This window comes from Xiphophorus hellerii, chromosome 5 (genome assembly GCF_003331165.1).
Source record: "Xiphophorus hellerii strain 12219 chromosome 5, Xiphophorus_hellerii-4.1, whole genome shotgun sequence".
In the NCBI taxonomy this organism is placed as follows: domain Eukaryota; kingdom Metazoa; phylum Chordata; class Actinopteri; order Cyprinodontiformes; family Poeciliidae; genus Xiphophorus; species Xiphophorus hellerii.
The window spans coordinates 25,643,091-25,660,704 of record NC_045676.1 but is presented as its reverse complement, the minus strand read 5'-3'; the positions used below and the strand labels follow the sequence as shown (position 1 = coordinate 25,660,704).

General features: G+C 37.6%; 1 protein-coding gene across 1 annotated transcript in view; it reads right to left on the bottom strand.

Moving 5' to 3' along the window:
• Positions 1 to 1,389: 1,389 nt before the first annotated feature.
• Positions 1,390 to 17,614, bottom strand: part of tusc3 (tumor suppressor candidate 3) — a 66,173-nt gene continuing 49,948 nt past the window's right edge. Inside the window, exons 7-10 of the mRNA XM_032562195.1 lie at positions 15,308 to 15,371; positions 13,025 to 13,099; positions 4,012 to 4,102; positions 1,390 to 1,974 (exon numbers count right to left, since the gene is read on the bottom strand). Of these exons, the coding sequence (XP_032418086.1) occupies positions 1,959 to 1,974; positions 4,012 to 4,102; positions 13,025 to 13,099; positions 15,308 to 15,371 (246 nt within the window). The 3' untranslated portion in view covers positions 1,390 to 1,958. The remainder of the gene's footprint in view (positions 1,975 to 4,011; positions 4,103 to 13,024; positions 13,100 to 15,307; positions 15,372 to 17,614) is intronic.

Sequence of the window (17,614 nt, the reverse complement as noted above, 5' to 3'; positions counted from 1 at the left end):
TGTCTGACATCTCACATGCATTGTGTTAGCATTAGCATTAAGCTATACTAATAAATGTCGGTGCTTCAGCACCCTTTAAATATTGCTAACAATATACAACTGCTGTATAATTAGGCCACAGAGACGATACCTGATGTCTGTGTGTCTTTACTAGGCCATAATGGATATGAACCGAGACTAAATTCAGAATACGGTTGGGCACGGGGGTGGCAGCATCATCCTGAGGGTCTGTTTAGACGCCACTGATATCAGCAGGAGAAACAACATGAGGTTCCTATTTTAATCTCAAACCAACAAGCCAGAGTCGAAGTTTGGACACGTTTTGTTGTTCTGACAGAACACTGAACATTTAAAATGAAACATTTTAAATGAATTTCCATAATAAAAATGCCCAAACATCCAGGGAAATTATCTCAGAAGCTTGTTGATGCTGCACAAAGCAACACACCTTTCTCTTCTGCTCGTTGAGTGACATTTATCCAGAAATTGGTGGATGACTCTTAACGGTTTAAATAATTCATCAATAAAAAAAAAGAAAGAAAATTTCATGCCAGTGACAAGTGGACATACACTTTTGACCTGCGCTGTAACCGAATGTGAAAAAGCACACAATATTTTTTCATACTCTAAATCGGAAACCCAATTCCAGCGGAAACAAAGGAGGAAGGGAAGGTATTACTGGAACGGTGCCATCGTTCCTGCAAAAATAAAAATTATATATATACATATGTGATTTTGGAAACCAGTCATTGTGGCCAGGATTGTCCTTTTCTGCATATAATCTCAGACCAGCATGCGCACAAACAATTGTTCACCCTTCCACAGATTTAGAGTAAAAATAGAAAAGAATGCAAGGGAATATTTTTATTCCATTTGTCAAACTACTCGTTCAACGGACCCATTCCTTCGTCTGCCCACACAGAGCAGCTTACGTAAACGACTGCAGCGGCTCGGCCCACTCAGTGTTTCAGAGGGCAGTTCACAAGTAAGAGAATTAGAAATGCATGGATTCTGTAAATGACCTACGCCTCGGAAAGAAATGTTAACACTTGGTTCGGTCTTCGGCAGACTCTGCAGAGCTATTTTCTGCACGTCTGATTTCGTGTCGACGAACCCGGGAGGGAAATACACAGACGAGGATTTTTGATTAAGACTAAAAACTTTAAATTTAGAAATGAGCTTTAAGTGCTTCAATTTAAGTTAATTATTTATTCTTTTGAGCCAAATGATTTTAGAAGTAATCATTCCCTGTCAACGCCCCCAAAAAAACAACTTATTGAAAGAAAACATTACAGAAGGAACACAGATTAGAGCAAATCAGTTGTCCTGGTTCAAACGAGTAAAACAATTCTCAGAAAATGTAAAGCTCATCACAGAACACATATGAAATATAGGCCAAATTTTTTATTCTTGTTGCGCTTTTATCGTAACGTAGTTCACTGATGGAGTGACACGTACGTTAGAGGCAGTATTAAAAGATTTGAATACATCCAAGATCAAACATCCTAAGTTTTCCAATGCATCAATACAGGAAAAATTGTAAGAATAATAATAAAAAAAATTAATCTATTTACACATTTCCATTAATTGAGAAACTTCCCTGCCTAAAAAAACTCGAAGGTGGAACTTTTAAATATGGATCAGTTGTTACAAATATGCTTTAGTTGCTAACCTGAAAATGTAAAAACAGCCTTAGCTGATTGACTGATTGATCTTGTGAAAAAAAAACAAGTTAATCCAATGAGAATGTTGTGAAGATCAGACGTGCCAACAACTTTATTTCCATCATTACAAAATAAAATCTTTTTTTTAACACCATGGTTCCAGGACACCAGAAGCAACACAAAAGAAAAATCCCACAAAGCGCGTTTAGTTTTCCAAATATTTTCTTCTCTCCTCTTCAATCCATACTGCATCTTCATCATCCTCTGCCCTCCTCTTCCTCCTCAGTTTGCATTTTACTTAATAAGAAAGCTGAAAAAAAAATGCAACTGTTATAGAGAGGACAGACATACAAAACACACACAAACATCAAAATTATAATTGTTTTCCTAAAACTGTTTGTGAAAGCAGGTAATCAGGAAAATTTGCTCAAATGTCTGAAAATACTCTGGCATTTATTGAGGGAAATGAGAAGTAACAAACTCGCCACTGAATATTTCGAGGCCGTGGGCCGTTCAGGATTCAAAGCATGCGCTTCAATCATACAAAGGAAGTAGCAATCAAACATAAATAACATCCATTTGAAATGGCACTGCTTAATATAAGCAGCGCTAAAGTGCAGCATCTAATCTCAGGACTGGAAAACTGGAAAAAAAAAAAAAAAAAAAGGCTTGCATGCTTCACATCCCCCTCTGATCTCACAAATAAATGAGGAAAGTTTTGAGTCGGTTAAAGTTGGAAAACCAAGTAAATCGTCGAGTTTGACATTCTTCTAATTTCTGCTGCAGTTTCAGGACTTTAAAAATGTTTTAATTCTGTAAAAAGGGAGTAAACAGATGACGTGGCGTCTATAACAGACGGGCAAAAAGTCTTTAAGGCTGGTTGATATGGCTGAAAATCCCATCACAATGCAAGCATTTCATATCAATCGATATTTATAATTATTGACTAGTTGTTTTTTCCCCCCACATACTCAAGACGTACTTCATATGGACGGCACAATGTCCGCAGACTGCTCACATTTAATGTGACAAATTTCTTAATTTCCCACAATCCAAAGGGATTCTACTAGCAAGCCCGATGAGCTAGCCGGCCGTCTAGACCCGTTTCGTCTCCACCAGGACGCGGCAGTCATACTACAGCGCTGACTCTCAACATTATCAGCTTGGCGTCGCATAAAAAGCAGTTTGATATGAGCGCTGTTTCCTGCAGAGAAGTTTCCTATAAAAATGTGCTGTTGTTCAGGCCTGTGAAGTACGTCCAAATATGTTGGGGGGGGCAGTAATATGAAACTGCTACTGCGCAAGTTGCTCAACAGGGTGCTGCTAGGCAACCAAAGAGTGAATGAGTTAGTTGACGCCATCAACATTTCTTAGCTTAGCCGTGAGAGGCTGAGCGTCTAACGTTTTTCCTGAGACTACATCCCCCAGAATGCTGTGCGTTTCTGGATTGGAGTTCGGTGAAATGATCCGACATTCTATCTGACGTATTTTCTATTTGTATTGATCACGAGTCTGCCGCGTTATTTGTCGTTACTGTTGTATCGCCCAGCGATACGAAAGCAGTTCTATCTTCCATCTCAAGCTCTTTGTAAAACAAGCAAAAACAAATCTCCACCAGTCACCTGTGCTGCCAACACTACAGTGTAAAACTAACATCTGAGTTACTCCCAAGGTAGTCGGTAATAGTTACGGATTTTCATTGGATATGAGGGAATGTATGAATCACACGGCTGCAGAAATTCACAAAAAAATGTAGCAGGACAAATATATATGAAAAACAACAACTGAAAAACAAGATTCAAGCCTCTGGAAAAATAATCACTGAGCTCTGTTGGAGAGCACTTGGCCTCCTGAAACTCACTAAACTCTACAAGTTAGTTTCAGCATTTGGGAGCCGTGGGTGCAGCACGGTAATATCCTGCTCAAGTGGCGATGAATTGAAGACAGACTCTGCAGACCTGTAGAGTATTTTCTGTCACACATTAAATCTTTCTTTTCTTTTTATGTGGCCGTGACCTTTAGCTAAAGGTGAGGCCAAATTGCTGCTGTTCTGGCTCACTAAGCCACAAAAAATGACTGTCGACACATTTCCAACATTTTCCGCCTTTGGAAAACATCTATTGGCCGGTGACTGCTAAATGAGTCGGCTGAAGAAGAATAAAAGGTGAAAACGTGATAAATGTACTTCAGAACCGATGCGGCAAACACTGAATGCAGCTGAAACTGCTGATTTTATTGAAACACTGCAAATCGTTTTGGGATTAAATTTATTCAGCTTTGCATTTAAATTTGAATGTATTGTTTGTTTGTACAGAGTTGGAATGAAGGAATTTGGTCCTATAGTTACCTGTAGGGGTATCCGTGGTACTTGGACCTAAAGATGGAGAGCAGGAAGCTGAAGAAAAACACCACCAACCCGAGGCCAACCAGGCAGATGACTATGCAGAGGGAAAACAAAATGTCAGAAAAAGTATATTATAAATCACATGGAAGGGGAAATGATTATAGAGGCTTAAAGTAAAAATCTATACCATTACATCCAAGTAGTACAGTGAAATTCAAAATAACAGAAGATGCAGCATGTGCAGGTTTTGGGGAAAGTCCCTCTTATCAATTTAGATTGCACTTTTATGTTGTTCAAGTGCTCAACATAATACTAAACTTACAAATCCAATTTCACCAAAATGATTTCAATCTCATGGTTTTGGTTGCTGTTTTGTGATCAATTCAAGAATGAAAAACAGTGGACTCTTGCCTATTCTAAGTTCAGTGTTCACGGACTCATCTCTTTGCGGTTAATGCGCGTTTCCAAATTATTTGTGGAAAATCTCCCTATTTATGGATTTTTGCTGTTGAGAGAATCTAACATATTCCAAAGAAAGTGCAGCTTGGGAAGCTGGAAGATTCGCAGTGTTACTTGACTTTGGTTTTTGTTTGCAAAGCAACCTTTCCAGGAGCGCCATTCAATTTCCAGGAGATAAGACTGTAGACGTCATCGTCTGCGGTAGTGCCAAGACTGTTTCCACTGCATCTGAAGGTATATTTGGTGTTTGAACAATTGGAATAGGCACTTATACCCCCTTTTCTTTATTAGGATTTCAAGTATTTGTGGGTGATTCCCAACTCCTGAGAGTATCAGGCTACAACAGAGGCAGTCAATTTTCTTTTTGTATAATATTTCTCCAGGGTGGTTTTTGGTCGTGACTAAGCTACATCAGGACTCCATGTGGCCGTCACAACGACTGACCACAGAACACCAAACCAAGCTCATTCCTGTTCTTTGTTTATGACAAAAGACTCTGACTATATTGGTATGAAACCGGCTTTAGATCTAGGCCACAGTATCAATAGTAACAAAGTGATGTGTAAAAAAGGTATATTCTGACATAATCAACTGAAGGTGACAATATCATGTGAATAAGCTCTTCATCTAGCCATTCATTTTCTGTACCAGCTTAAGTGTCGTACGGGCAGGATATTGATCTTTTCACAGATTATCTGTCTCATAACAAACTGTCGCAACATGGTGACAGCTTTAACAAATATGGAGAAAACATATTTTTATTAAAGTTATATACTGCAGCTTGAATAAAATGCAACTACATAGCATTTTTTGATTAGTCTGGATTGTTTTATGTATATTTTTTACGTTGACAATGACTGTTGCTTGTGGGAGAGAGTAAATATTGTGCTATTTATCAGTATTGGACTAAAGAAAGTAAGGCAGTTGCCAGCCTTTAAAATTGTGACACTTTTGATGGGTCAGACAGACTCAAGAAAACTGTAACAGCAGCTGCGTGGGGGGGGGGGGGGGGGGGGGGGGGGGGGCTAATTTAATTTTTTGTCATGGGGCCCCAGATTCTTGGCGGCGCCCCTGCGTGCAGGTTATACAGAGACTGATCCTACAAAGATCAGAAAAAAAAAAGAATCCACAACGTTTTCAAGCAACTCCTGCGGCTGCATTCAGACTGTAACAAAACACTGTCTAAATATGTGGAGGTATAGAAATGTTTCTAGCTACAGAGAACAGACTGTACTCAGATTTATACAGTAATGGCTTTAAACATATGGCTAAAAACTGAAATACTTTATGAAAAACTGAATTCAGTCAGTATGTAGAGTTGGTCTCTGACTGAGGAGAACAAGCAGCACTTAGCAGTTACCCACCGCCCCGACAAACTAAACTGACTTTCAGAGAAACTCTCAACAGGAAAGGCCTGCTGACTACAGCGACACTGTGAATATGTTTTAAGATCTCAAATATATGTTACTCTCTAATGACCTTGTTTTTTTAATTATTTATGCACCGTAAGAATACTTAACATTCATCCTAAAAAGCTGACGCACAAACCTCAAGATTTCAGTTTCAATTAACCGCATTTTCAAGCTTTCAATTTGCACAGCGCTATGCTGAACTTGCAGACACTCTAAAGTCGAGCGCGGCAATTACAAGACAAAAACCTGTGATTTTTGGACACTGCGGGGCATTAATCTGGGTGCTTGATTTCAGGCTAAAGGCGTTGGTTTAAATCATTTCACTTGCATCAGTGGCAACAAGTGCTGATGCAACGCTCTTTGATCTCTGTTCAAATCGAGGCCGCTTGCAGGGCTCAGACGTGGAAACACCGACGGCGTCCTCGTCTCCTCGCGTAAACAAACATCTTAATTTACCCGACCACACAGTCCGCACCTGAGTGACGCCGCACACCAACAGCTGAACTAATTAACATTGATAATCTTATTAAAATGAAATGTCTGGAAACAGTTGGTGGTTTTATTGATTTACGGGAGCCGGGCACACAGTTAGCAATTCAAATCCGATCCGTTCAGTAAAACTCAGTTTGACTTGCAGGGCTGAGAAATTCTGAAATTTTCCTCTTTTTCTTTTGTAAAATCTGAGGCTGAACAAAACAAGACATTTTCCATTTAATATGGTACATATTTGAAGTGCTTGGGGGAAAAAAACAAACACCTTTTGTCCTGCCTAGCATTTCCTCTACATCAGGGGGGTCGAACTAATTTTCATTTTGGGCCATATCAAAAATCTGAATGTTCTTAAAGGGCCGATTGTTCCAGAATGTATTGATGAAACCCATTAAACTCCTAAAATATCAACAAACAGATGTTTGTTTCAGCATTCAGTAAGTGCTTCTTAAAATGAAATAATAAACATCTTTGCACGCTGGTCACTCCATCCAGGATTTTGTGATTGTATTTATTTTTATAAAATCAAAATCACAAATCTCGTGGTGATAATTTAGAAATATTTGTATGGAATCTTTGCGATATTTGCACAAATGTATGACGTTAAATGTGACTTTTTATTAATCGCAGTATCGATCACTGACTATAGCTTGACATCAAGAAAGGCTGAGGCAGCAGTCACTTTTTTTGGCCAATTTTGAGAAAATTTTTTTAGTAAGAATTAGAGAAAATTGTGGGGATCTGTTGATTTTGTGTGAACTTGGCATGAATTTTGCAGATTTGCAAAAAACTGGAGGGACTTATTGATGTAATTTCTAGTCCAGAGGGCCACATGAAAAGCTACTGCGGGCCAGATTTGGCCCATGGGCCTCAGGTTTGACGCGTTTGCTCTACATGTAATTGATTTTGGCGCACTGCCACCGCAAAATAAAAGCCACCCCGTCTTCAGAATGAAGTGTGATTTTTGTATATATGTAGTCATCATTTGTGCACTTATACTAAACATAATCATGTTACACATTTAAATATCATGAAATACTAAAATTGACTTTATTTTTAAAACCAACACTGTTGGCTGCTGCCTGTCTAGCTGTGAAGCTCACTACTGGGCGCTGCGTAAAACTGGAGGCGGTCTGAAGTAGAGGGAGGGAAAAGGCAAAAAAAAAAAAAAAGGAATGTTACGTGGAACTAAATTTTAGTTCAAGCTTGTGAAAATGACCCATTAAAAATATGACTCAATAAAAATATTGATCCTAGAGGAAACCCTGCTTTCATTTCAAGATCCCATTTAGCTCGAAAAACAAATACAGTCTTGGATTAAGCTTCCTATCCTATAATAAGGTTTCCACTCATCTTTATCAGGGTTGCTAAAAACCAAAAAACAGCTGAGCAACACTAATTTACACACATAAAAAAATCATATTCAAGTACATAAAATACCTAAAGGTGCTCAAACTTCAATTTCAGCTCATCAGATTCAGATTAAAACACTGCTCTATTAAAGTTACTAACCTTTTAAAATGCCCAATCATAATCTTTTCAAAAGCCTCTAAAACCTCCTCAGCTCAAGTCCTTGTCACAGTCCATGTTGTACAGGCTGTAAAATATAGATATGTATATATAAAATCGTAAATGCATGCACATACCCTCGCGCGGCGGTTAATCCTCAGGGAGCACCGTGTTGAATTTAACTGTCACCGCCAACAGATACGGCTAATCAGGGATTAGGATGAGTGCCTCTCTTGAAGACCAAACAGTGAGATGCGTTGGCACCGCGTGTGTGTCGGAGTGTGTCATTTAGTGTCAGAACAAAAGATTTATCTGGAAAACCAAAGTAGTGTTTTAGTGTCAACCTCAACATAGGCAAAGCTCTCATAGTTTGCATGGCTCAAGCGAGTCAACAATAACACGACGAGAAATACATTTGTGTGAGACTGCGATTCCATCAATATAATTAAAAATTGATTTACTTAAAAACTTTATTTTTGTTTTCTCAAATTGTCCATTTACAGGCTGTGCGTATCATTAGCTGCTACATTAGGGGTTCTGCCCATGTTTTTATGTGCTGCGATATTTTCGTGAAGTGCCAAGTGGCAGATTTCTCTTTGCGAGTCGCAGATAAAACTGAGCACGTATCTGAGCGTAATGCTCTGAAATGCGCACATGCGAAGCATTTAAAAATGTCAGGTTATTTAAGACCCTTGGCGAAGTGATGAGCTGTTCAGACTGAATAATTTCCTTCACCGACAAAGAACATAATCCCTCTTTTGACTGTATGACTTGGCTCAATCTAAATCATAACATACGGGGCCATTAAAAACATTAGGAAATTCCATAATTATATTAGGGGAAGCATGTCTCATTAGGAGACAAATGGGAGGCGACTGCAATGCTAAATTACCCTAAAAGAACTTGTTGACGGTATGTGCCATTTTAGTATGCACATTTTGATTTCGATGTGGCTGGAAAAAAAAAGCAAAGCATTTTGTTCTCATAACATTAAAGCTGAGATGTATAGTAAATCTTTTTGAAAAAAGGAGGACGTCATAGTAACAGTATAAGTTAGATTGACATCAATATCGATGAAATACATGACATGCCAGTCCTTCAAGGCTATAATGAGCTGCTGAGGTTCTTTAAGAGTATTTTGAGCCCAAATGTCCAATTACTAAAAATACTTGCAAAAAGTAAAGGAGAAAGAAGAGTTTAAAGTTCAAAACTACTGAGAAGAATATCTCAAGGCTGCAAGACGGACATTCTGAGTTTGCGGGGAAAAAAATAATATCTTACCTGCAGTGGTAGTAGTAGAGATTGACGAGTAAAATTCATGAAGCTGCATAGTTTAATTCATTTCTTGAAATCTTAAGCATGTACATAGTTTGATAAAGCCTTCTGCTTATCTCCGTCTTTATGTACTTATTCTTAATCTAACTTTTTTTGCTGAGATTTGTCATCTCTGACTCATGCTGTAGAATGATCAATACACTTTCTGTTCATTTGCAAATGTAATAAACACAACTGGCTAATAAAAGCTACAAAGTTAATTTTGTTGTAGCCCAATAAAATGACTTGATCAAATATTTTAACCTGTGTCAAAGAACAATTTCTTTGCATGAATAGAAATATTTACATTTGGTAAATTAAGAGTGTGATATCAGTTTAATCTTTCATAAACAATAGAAATCTGTAAGGTATGAACAACAGTAAATATAGAAACCTGAAGATCATCTAGCAGCACATATTTGTTATTAAATCTATTTTGGACTTAAACTGAGATTTTCCCCTTACAGAGCAAAGTTTCTTTTATTTGGATTCTTCTGTAGAAAAGATAACACGATGTGTAACTACACGTGTATGCTTGCATATCTAGCACGGCTAACAAAAATGTAGCAAAACTGTTTCTCCACAATACTTGAAGCCTACCTTTAAACGTCTCAAAAGCTTTGTGTCGTTTTACAGACCTCAGAGAACGTACGGTGTGAAACATCAATGATTCAGCGCATCAAAGGAAACTCGGGATATAAAAGAGGAAGTGGAAATGTTCGTGTCTGGGTCTATTTTGTGATTCCGGAGTCAAACACCTGCAGAGAATCTTTAGCCTGGTACAGGCGAGGTGTCACTCGCATCTTCAGAGACACGGCGCGCCGTCTGCTTGCCATCATTTTTGGAGAAGTGTTCATGCTGCAGCAGGATAATGAGGCCAAATGCACCTCAAAGCGGTGCAAAAAAAAAAAAAGAAAACACAACTTGAAGATCAAAGACGACCAGGGAGAGGCTTTAGGATTTTCATTAACTGGAGTGCAGCAACTATAAAAAGCAGGGAAACACTAAAGAGATAAGATCTGCATCTTCATTTCTTTTTTTATTTTTTATTATTTTGACTCAAACTGCTGAAATTTGCAGCTGGAGACAGCTTTTACAAGTTGGTAAAATAAAGGTTCAGTATCTACACCACTAGACGTTTCAGAACTACTGCTTGTTCTCATTAATCTCTAACTTCACTACACATAAGATGATTTACTTAACGTATGTTTTTCTCTTAGTTCTGATGATTTTGGCTTATAGTAGGGATGGGCCATACGGCCTAAAAACCAACATCATGATATACTGAGCGGCTAAGAGTAACTGAATTGGTGAATTCAGTTAATTTTTTTGGAGTTTTATGTATTGAATTCCACCTGCCTTCAGTATATCACCAAATAAAGCAGTGGCAGCAACGTTGACTTTATCAATACTACTGAATTCATTTAATCTCATCTGACAAGAATCAACATTTTATTCAGGAGGTGATTTAAATATATATATATATATATATATATATATATATACACACTGGTATATACAGTATATATATAAACACAACTTTTAACCTGAGAGTCTGAACTGTAGCTCATGTTGGGATCTTTTGTCTACGCTGAATTTTTTCAATGACGTCTTCACTATTTAGGCTCCACCATTGTTCCACATAATAACAGTCTGCATCTGAGCAACTCCACTTACACATCCTGTATCTCCCATATGAACTGTTAGAGCAAATAACAGCAGGTAACGCTGCATAGCAGCACTCAGCAGTATGTAAACTGTATTCCAGGGACTTTAAACCCACCTCTACTGATTACACCAACAACATGTATTTATAATAAACATATCCAATTTCAGAGCATATCTTTATGTAACAGGCATCAATAGATATTTAACAAACGTTAAATGGCACTTTTTTCAACTTAAAAAAAAAAAAAAAACTCAACCAAGATAATCTGAACTGTGTTAAATAAAGGTTGAAGATTGATACCACTAAGAACCATTTGTCCACTATAAATTCTAGGGAAAGTTGTACACCCAACATGTATCTATAGTCTGTGCGAGTTCAGCCTGATACTGCAGAAAAAGGAAAATGCTTGAGGCAGTTCATTTTAATTTCCCAGTTTTAACGTCTCAACAAGAACTCTTGGGTAATCTTACCTTTAGGGCATGTGTCCACAAAGCATTTTTTTTTTTTTTTAAGTGGCCGAAAAGCGCTGACGGGGCTCTTTAAAGTGGCTGAACACACTGATTCATCAAGAAGTGTTTTCACTCACTTTAGAGTTGTCTAAAAAAACACAGTGGGATCGCCACTTGCACAGCATAAAGCTGACCAGGAACACCCAAGAAGATTCATCCTCTTTTCCTGACAAACACGCAGCTGAGTAAAAACATGGCCAAGTGAAGATATTTGATGGTATGAATGTTTCTAAGATACAGTCCTATTTAATAAATTGGGATATGTGTTCCGATAGAGTAAAAGTAAATTTAAAAACAACTTCTCAAGACATAAATAATAAAACCTTTTATTAAGCCCACTTTTTAAAATTAAAATGGGTTTTTTTCTGTTAGTCTACTCTAAGGTAATATTCTAATGTAAAATTTTGTTTTTCCAGTAGCTGCGAGTGGAAAGTCCTCATGATTAACAGAAATAAAGACTTTAAAGCATTGGTCTGCAACTAATTATTTCACTTTGTGAACCGAGTTACTGAAATAAATATATTTTTTAATTTCTTTCATATTTATTAAATGTTTCTGTAATTTTATTGAAACTATCAAGGCCCAATGTTATACAGCAGAATCTTGTTATTTGTGAATGTTAGGTTCCACAGCAGCCTGTGAACATCTCAAATTTGCGAATACTTGTCTTAAAATTCTTACAGATGTCCATTTTAAGTTGTTCACACACCAAATACACACAGGTGAAATCGTCTTAGCTCTATCGCAGAAGCTAATGTCAGCAGTCTTCCTTATCTTGCTTTTGGGGATCAACCAATCAACTTGGCAGTAAGTGTTTGGGGCTCCTGGATTGGCTGCTTTGCAAACGTCGCCCAATAGGGTCTCAAGTAGCATTGCATCCTCTATATTAACTTCCCAAGATGCACTTTCAAATACTTTAGATAAGCCCTACTAAAAACAACAAAAAAGGAAATCTGCCAACAGAAGGATTTTACAGTGGAAATGAATACAGTGAAGCTTGGCTACATTAAAAATTGTTGGGACCATTTTCATGTTTAAACTGAAAAATGTATGGAACTTTTAACAGTAAAGAAAATAAAACTATTCCGTTAAAACAGACAGGATGCATCACCTTTTCTCTAGATGATGAAACCCACCCAATTTTGAATGGAAACAGAAAAAAGTGAAACATTGAAAAAAGCCATTTTGACCCAAGATATTTGTTGGCAATGTGTCATTCAAATGAAAATAGACTTCTGGTAGTGATCATGAGGCACTGCTAGGTTATTTCTCCAACTTGACACGGTTTATGTTGATGGTACACAGTTTGGATATATCAGATTTCTCCATTGATACTAAAAAGCAAAGTTTGCAACCTTAGTAATGCATATGAAAAGTTGAAAACTTAAAATGCTAAAGATTTGCTTGACTTAACTTTCTATTTTACTGTCTTGCCTTGCACTTTCCAAAATTCAAACCTTTATGTTATGACAATTTGACATCTTAACCATCAGGGCTATATTTTACAGCACATAGTGTCTTGATAATTTTATAATTTACCTTATTTTTGCTTACTGGTTTTAGCAAAGTAATATAATGCAAACATCTGGAGCTTTAAGTTTAGACAAAGCCCTGAAACTATGCTGTGCAAAAAAAAGAGAGAAAGAAACACTTACTCCTTCTCTTGCCAACATCTCCCTTAGAGGTGGCGGCTTCGTTAAGCAGAACCATTCCCATGGTGATCGCAGCATCTGGGAAAATGTTGTCAAGGAAACAAGACAGATACGAAGCAAGATGGAGCTGGAAAAGCAAAATGACCCAGAAGTAACTTTTAGAAACATCGGTCCATGTTCAGCTCAGCTACTAAATAAATATACATAAAACATACAAATCCACACAGTGTGGATGCAGTAAATGGACAAGGATATCATGAAGTAATTTTGAAAAAGTGCTTTAAAGGAATTTGTGCAGAAACTTAATCATTTGTTGAAACTAGACCAGCGTAGATTATTTCTGTAGGTTATGGCACACATTGTTTAATTATGCAACAAACCTCTCTAAAATAAGTAAACTACAATTTATTTTTTTTTACAGTAAAAATAGAAAAATAGGAACAAACTGTGAAAGGGATGAGATGTGTATCCTTTCAGAAAGACAAAATTAGCAATACATATTTCTGTAAAGCTATTTTCTTACATTTTTAAAACCCATTTTGCTCATTTTAACAGTTGAAATTTATTGTGCTGTAACAAGTAAACACAGCATGACTAGTCATAGCTTCTATTCACTGTTAAAATTGGTGCAAAAACTGAGATTTCTGCATGGGAAAAAAAAAAAAACTGAGTAGGAGCCAACACATCATTTTGATCTGGCTAAAGAAACAACAGATCGATGCAAGGTGAGTGCTGTGACACCCAGATTTAAGGTTCTGCAATGAGGTTGCAAATGCCTGCCTGCCTGCCTAGGATTTCAGAAACAAAATTCATGTCACATCAATGACTCTAGCAGTAATAAGAGCAAGTGTATGTTTCTGTCAAACTCACAACAATTTAAAGAATATATTTAAGAGCCTGAACTACTTTTCAGCTGCTGTTATATCAGATGTGAGAGGCAAGTAGAAGAATTCGTCTCAGATGCACAATCCCAGTGCAGCTAAAAGCATTTGTTTTGCTTGGCTTCTGCTTTGTGACATAAGATCCCTGTGAGCAGTATTGCTCTCCTCCAAAAATAAGTCTTCTTGCCAAATCTAGAAAGTTGCGAATTGGTCTTGTTGGTTCAATAACACAGTTGTCCAAGTAACACAGTCTTTACCAGTCTCGAAACTGGTGGGCAAGCCAGCTGGCAACTATTTAGTTGAAAACACCGAAGTAATAGAAGCAAGAACTAAAAGTACTGAAAGGGGATTCTGGATCTATTTTCCAACTCCCTGTGTTTCCATTACAGAAGTGTGCAAAACATTTTTGATATTCCGATAATGTAAAAAAAACAAACTCAAAAACTTCAAATTAGCTGTTTCAATAAAATAAGAAACGCAGTTGGAAACCAGGCCACATCCAGTAAAATAATAATTTTGATATAGCCAAAAAAAAAAAAACACAACTCATCCAAGTGAAAACCACAAGTTCTTTCGATATTGCCATGTTTCCATTAAGCAAATTTCATTTTTGTAATTCCAATTTGCGCAATTTTAAGATGAATGAAAACGGAGATACTGACTGTTGCAGATGTTCCTTTTTATACTAAACAAACAATTTACATTTGAAGAACCAAACTAAATGGAGGATTTTTCTGGGCATGTTATTAAGAACAAAAATAAAAACCATTTTGCAAAGGATAATAGTCAAAAGGTCTTAACACCACGAGCACACCAAACAAAATTTGATGTGATAACATTTGGCGGGGTGTGTGTGTGTGTTTCATCTAGATATGACTGGAAGGCTAAACACTGAGGGTGAACAAGCAAACATTTCTCTGCAGCAAGGCCAACCTTGGACCAGCTATTTCCACTGGGATAAATACAATAGTTAGAAGTGAACGGTATTATTATTGATAGAATAGAAGCAAGCACCAGAGCAGACACACATGGGCAGACAGGCAGAGAGAAAAAAATACATGCTGCCAATCCAGTCCACAATCATCCACAGAGCTTTTCACAAGTTGAAGACTTTGGAACAAATCCCCTAAAGGAGGAAATATTAAAGATGAACAATTTGTCTAATTGTCAAGGCAAGTTGATGTCATTATTTTACAGAATGGACAAAGAAGGCGATGCTTTAGTATTGAGCAATCCAAAGTTTGAAAGGCGTACAACATAGGAGGGAACTTGCTTTGCGACATGTGTTGGCGAATAAAGGAAAAGCATTGCCAAAATGAGCCTCAGACATGTCAGGGACCTTAAAGTTGCTCTGTGATTAGCATTTTGGAGACCATGAATGACAAATAAGCCAACCAAAGGATACTCAGGAGCAGGATGATGTGAGATTCGGCCACAAACTGAGCCTGGCTGCTGCCGTGGATGTAACTCTGTGGGAAAGAGAACAAGAAAGCGAGAGACAGACGTTAGGCTTGGCAGTGTTATTTTCAGCTGGCAAAGTCTAAGATTACATGGGGAAATTTGTAAAATAAATGTGCTGTAGGAAATTACAAGTATCAAACAGAGCTTTTTTTCCCCCATTCGAAATCCAAAAACTTTTTTATTTTTGGTTTAAATCCCCCCAAACACCGAAACTCTGTTGAGGAAGTTTAATCTTACAAGAAAAAAACATTATATGGAAAAATGAATCTTAATCTTAATGCGTACTATTCAGGTAAAGAACCTTCTGCAGTCTACAGAGGTAAATGATATCCCTTTATTCTTCAAGTACGATAACATTGCTTTATGTTAGATAATCTACACTCAGTTGCAGCCAAATGGCATTCAAGCTCTGACTTCACAATATATTTACTTTATTACTCTTAAAGCAGGAAACCGGAATACAGTGTCAAGGAAATGTCTCCTTGCTTTGAGATGATTTTCTATAAACCCAGACGGCTCGAGAGATGTTCGTAGAAAATGTTTGTACGTCACTCCATGAATAAATCTGTGCATGTGCTATGAGAAGACGAATTATCCTTCACGAAGCAGTAAGGTCAACCTGAACCAGCAGTGAATCTTACTTGATCATAGAATCAAATCATTCACTGTTCAGTTTGTAGTAGAAACTTGCTAACCCTGTAGAAAAAAAGATAGTTTAAGAGACTCAAACTACAGTCGTATTCAATAAATCAGGGCTGGACAACATGGCTGAAAAACGTATCATGATATAGGTGTTTCGTATCAGTCGATATTGATCATTTTTGATTAGTTTATCGTTTTAAATATTTGAAATACAACCAAAGTAGTGACGCAACCTTTCCTGTTTTATCCAGTTTTCACTTCATGCTGTTTATTTTTAAGAAGTTATGAGGCACAGTGGTCAAACATGAACAGGCTGTTGCTAGGTTACCAGAGAGAAAGAGAGAGAGTAAGAGAGAGAAAGAAAGAGTGAGTGAGTGAGTGAGTGAGTGAGTGAGTGAGTGCCACCAAACCTAGCTTAACTGGCCATGAGAGGTTGAGCAACTAAAGTCTTTCCTCTGCCTACATCACCCAGAATGCAGTGCGGTTCTTGATCAAAGTTCAGTGAAATGATTGAATATTCTGTCAGACGTATTACCTATTGATATTGATCATGTATCCATCACAATATTATTATAGATTTATTGTCCAGCCCTACAATAAATGAGGGTTTTAATAACATTCACACTTTTTTTTTTTTGGTAACCCCTCCAGGGGGTCTTTTTGTGGGCTCTAGTGTCCCTTTTCATGAAGTAGGCTGACAGGAAAGGGGAGGGAGAGGGGGGAAGACATGCGGTAAATGTCGCCGGGTCCGGGAGTCGAACCCGCGACAGCCGCGTCGAGGACTTGAGGCCTCCAAATGTGGGTCGCGCTAACCCCTACGCCACCACGGCACGCCCATAACATTCACACTTAATAAACGAGTCTGCATCTGTTGAGATCTCACTTTATAAAAATCAACTGGTAGCTTCCTCTCCAGGCCCTGTGACAGACGCTAATAGAAGAAAAACAAGAGAATAAAGTGTCATAGCTAATGTATATATATTTTTTTCTTTTTGCTACAACTGTGACATAATGACTGGGATATTGCTAATAAAAGCAAGTCATTAAATATATAGATCAGCAGCAGCTGTTATAACCATGGTGCTAAAAGGTTTCCTAAGGACAGGACTGCTAACTTTGCAAGAACTGCCCAAATTTAAATAGTAGCAGTGCAATCCTTTGGACTGTTGCTCCACAACTGAGCACTTCTAGTTAAAAGTCTGATGCCTAATTCAACAGACATCTGTCAGCAAGCAATGGGGAAAAATCATTGTGAAAGACCACGGGAGACAAAACAGAGGTCTTAAAAGAAATCAAGCAAACATAAAATTATTAGTATCTGAGTTTACGGCACACAGAGCCTGGCTTTCCACTTGACTGCCACAGAATTTAAGGATGAAGAGTTGAATAGAAGACGACAAAGGAGGCAGGCATGCTGTCCTGCTTCAGTGGAGAGACATAAAGAACGTTTGCATTTGAAAGCAGACAAAGAGGAAAAACACACAAAAAAAAATTATCCTTTTTGTTCCAACAAAAACTTGGTGCTCTGCTATAGCAATTCAGATAGTGGTAAAGTGGCCGTCTTTCAAGATAGAGGAGGAAAAGTTTGTTTTTTAGCCATATGGGAAAG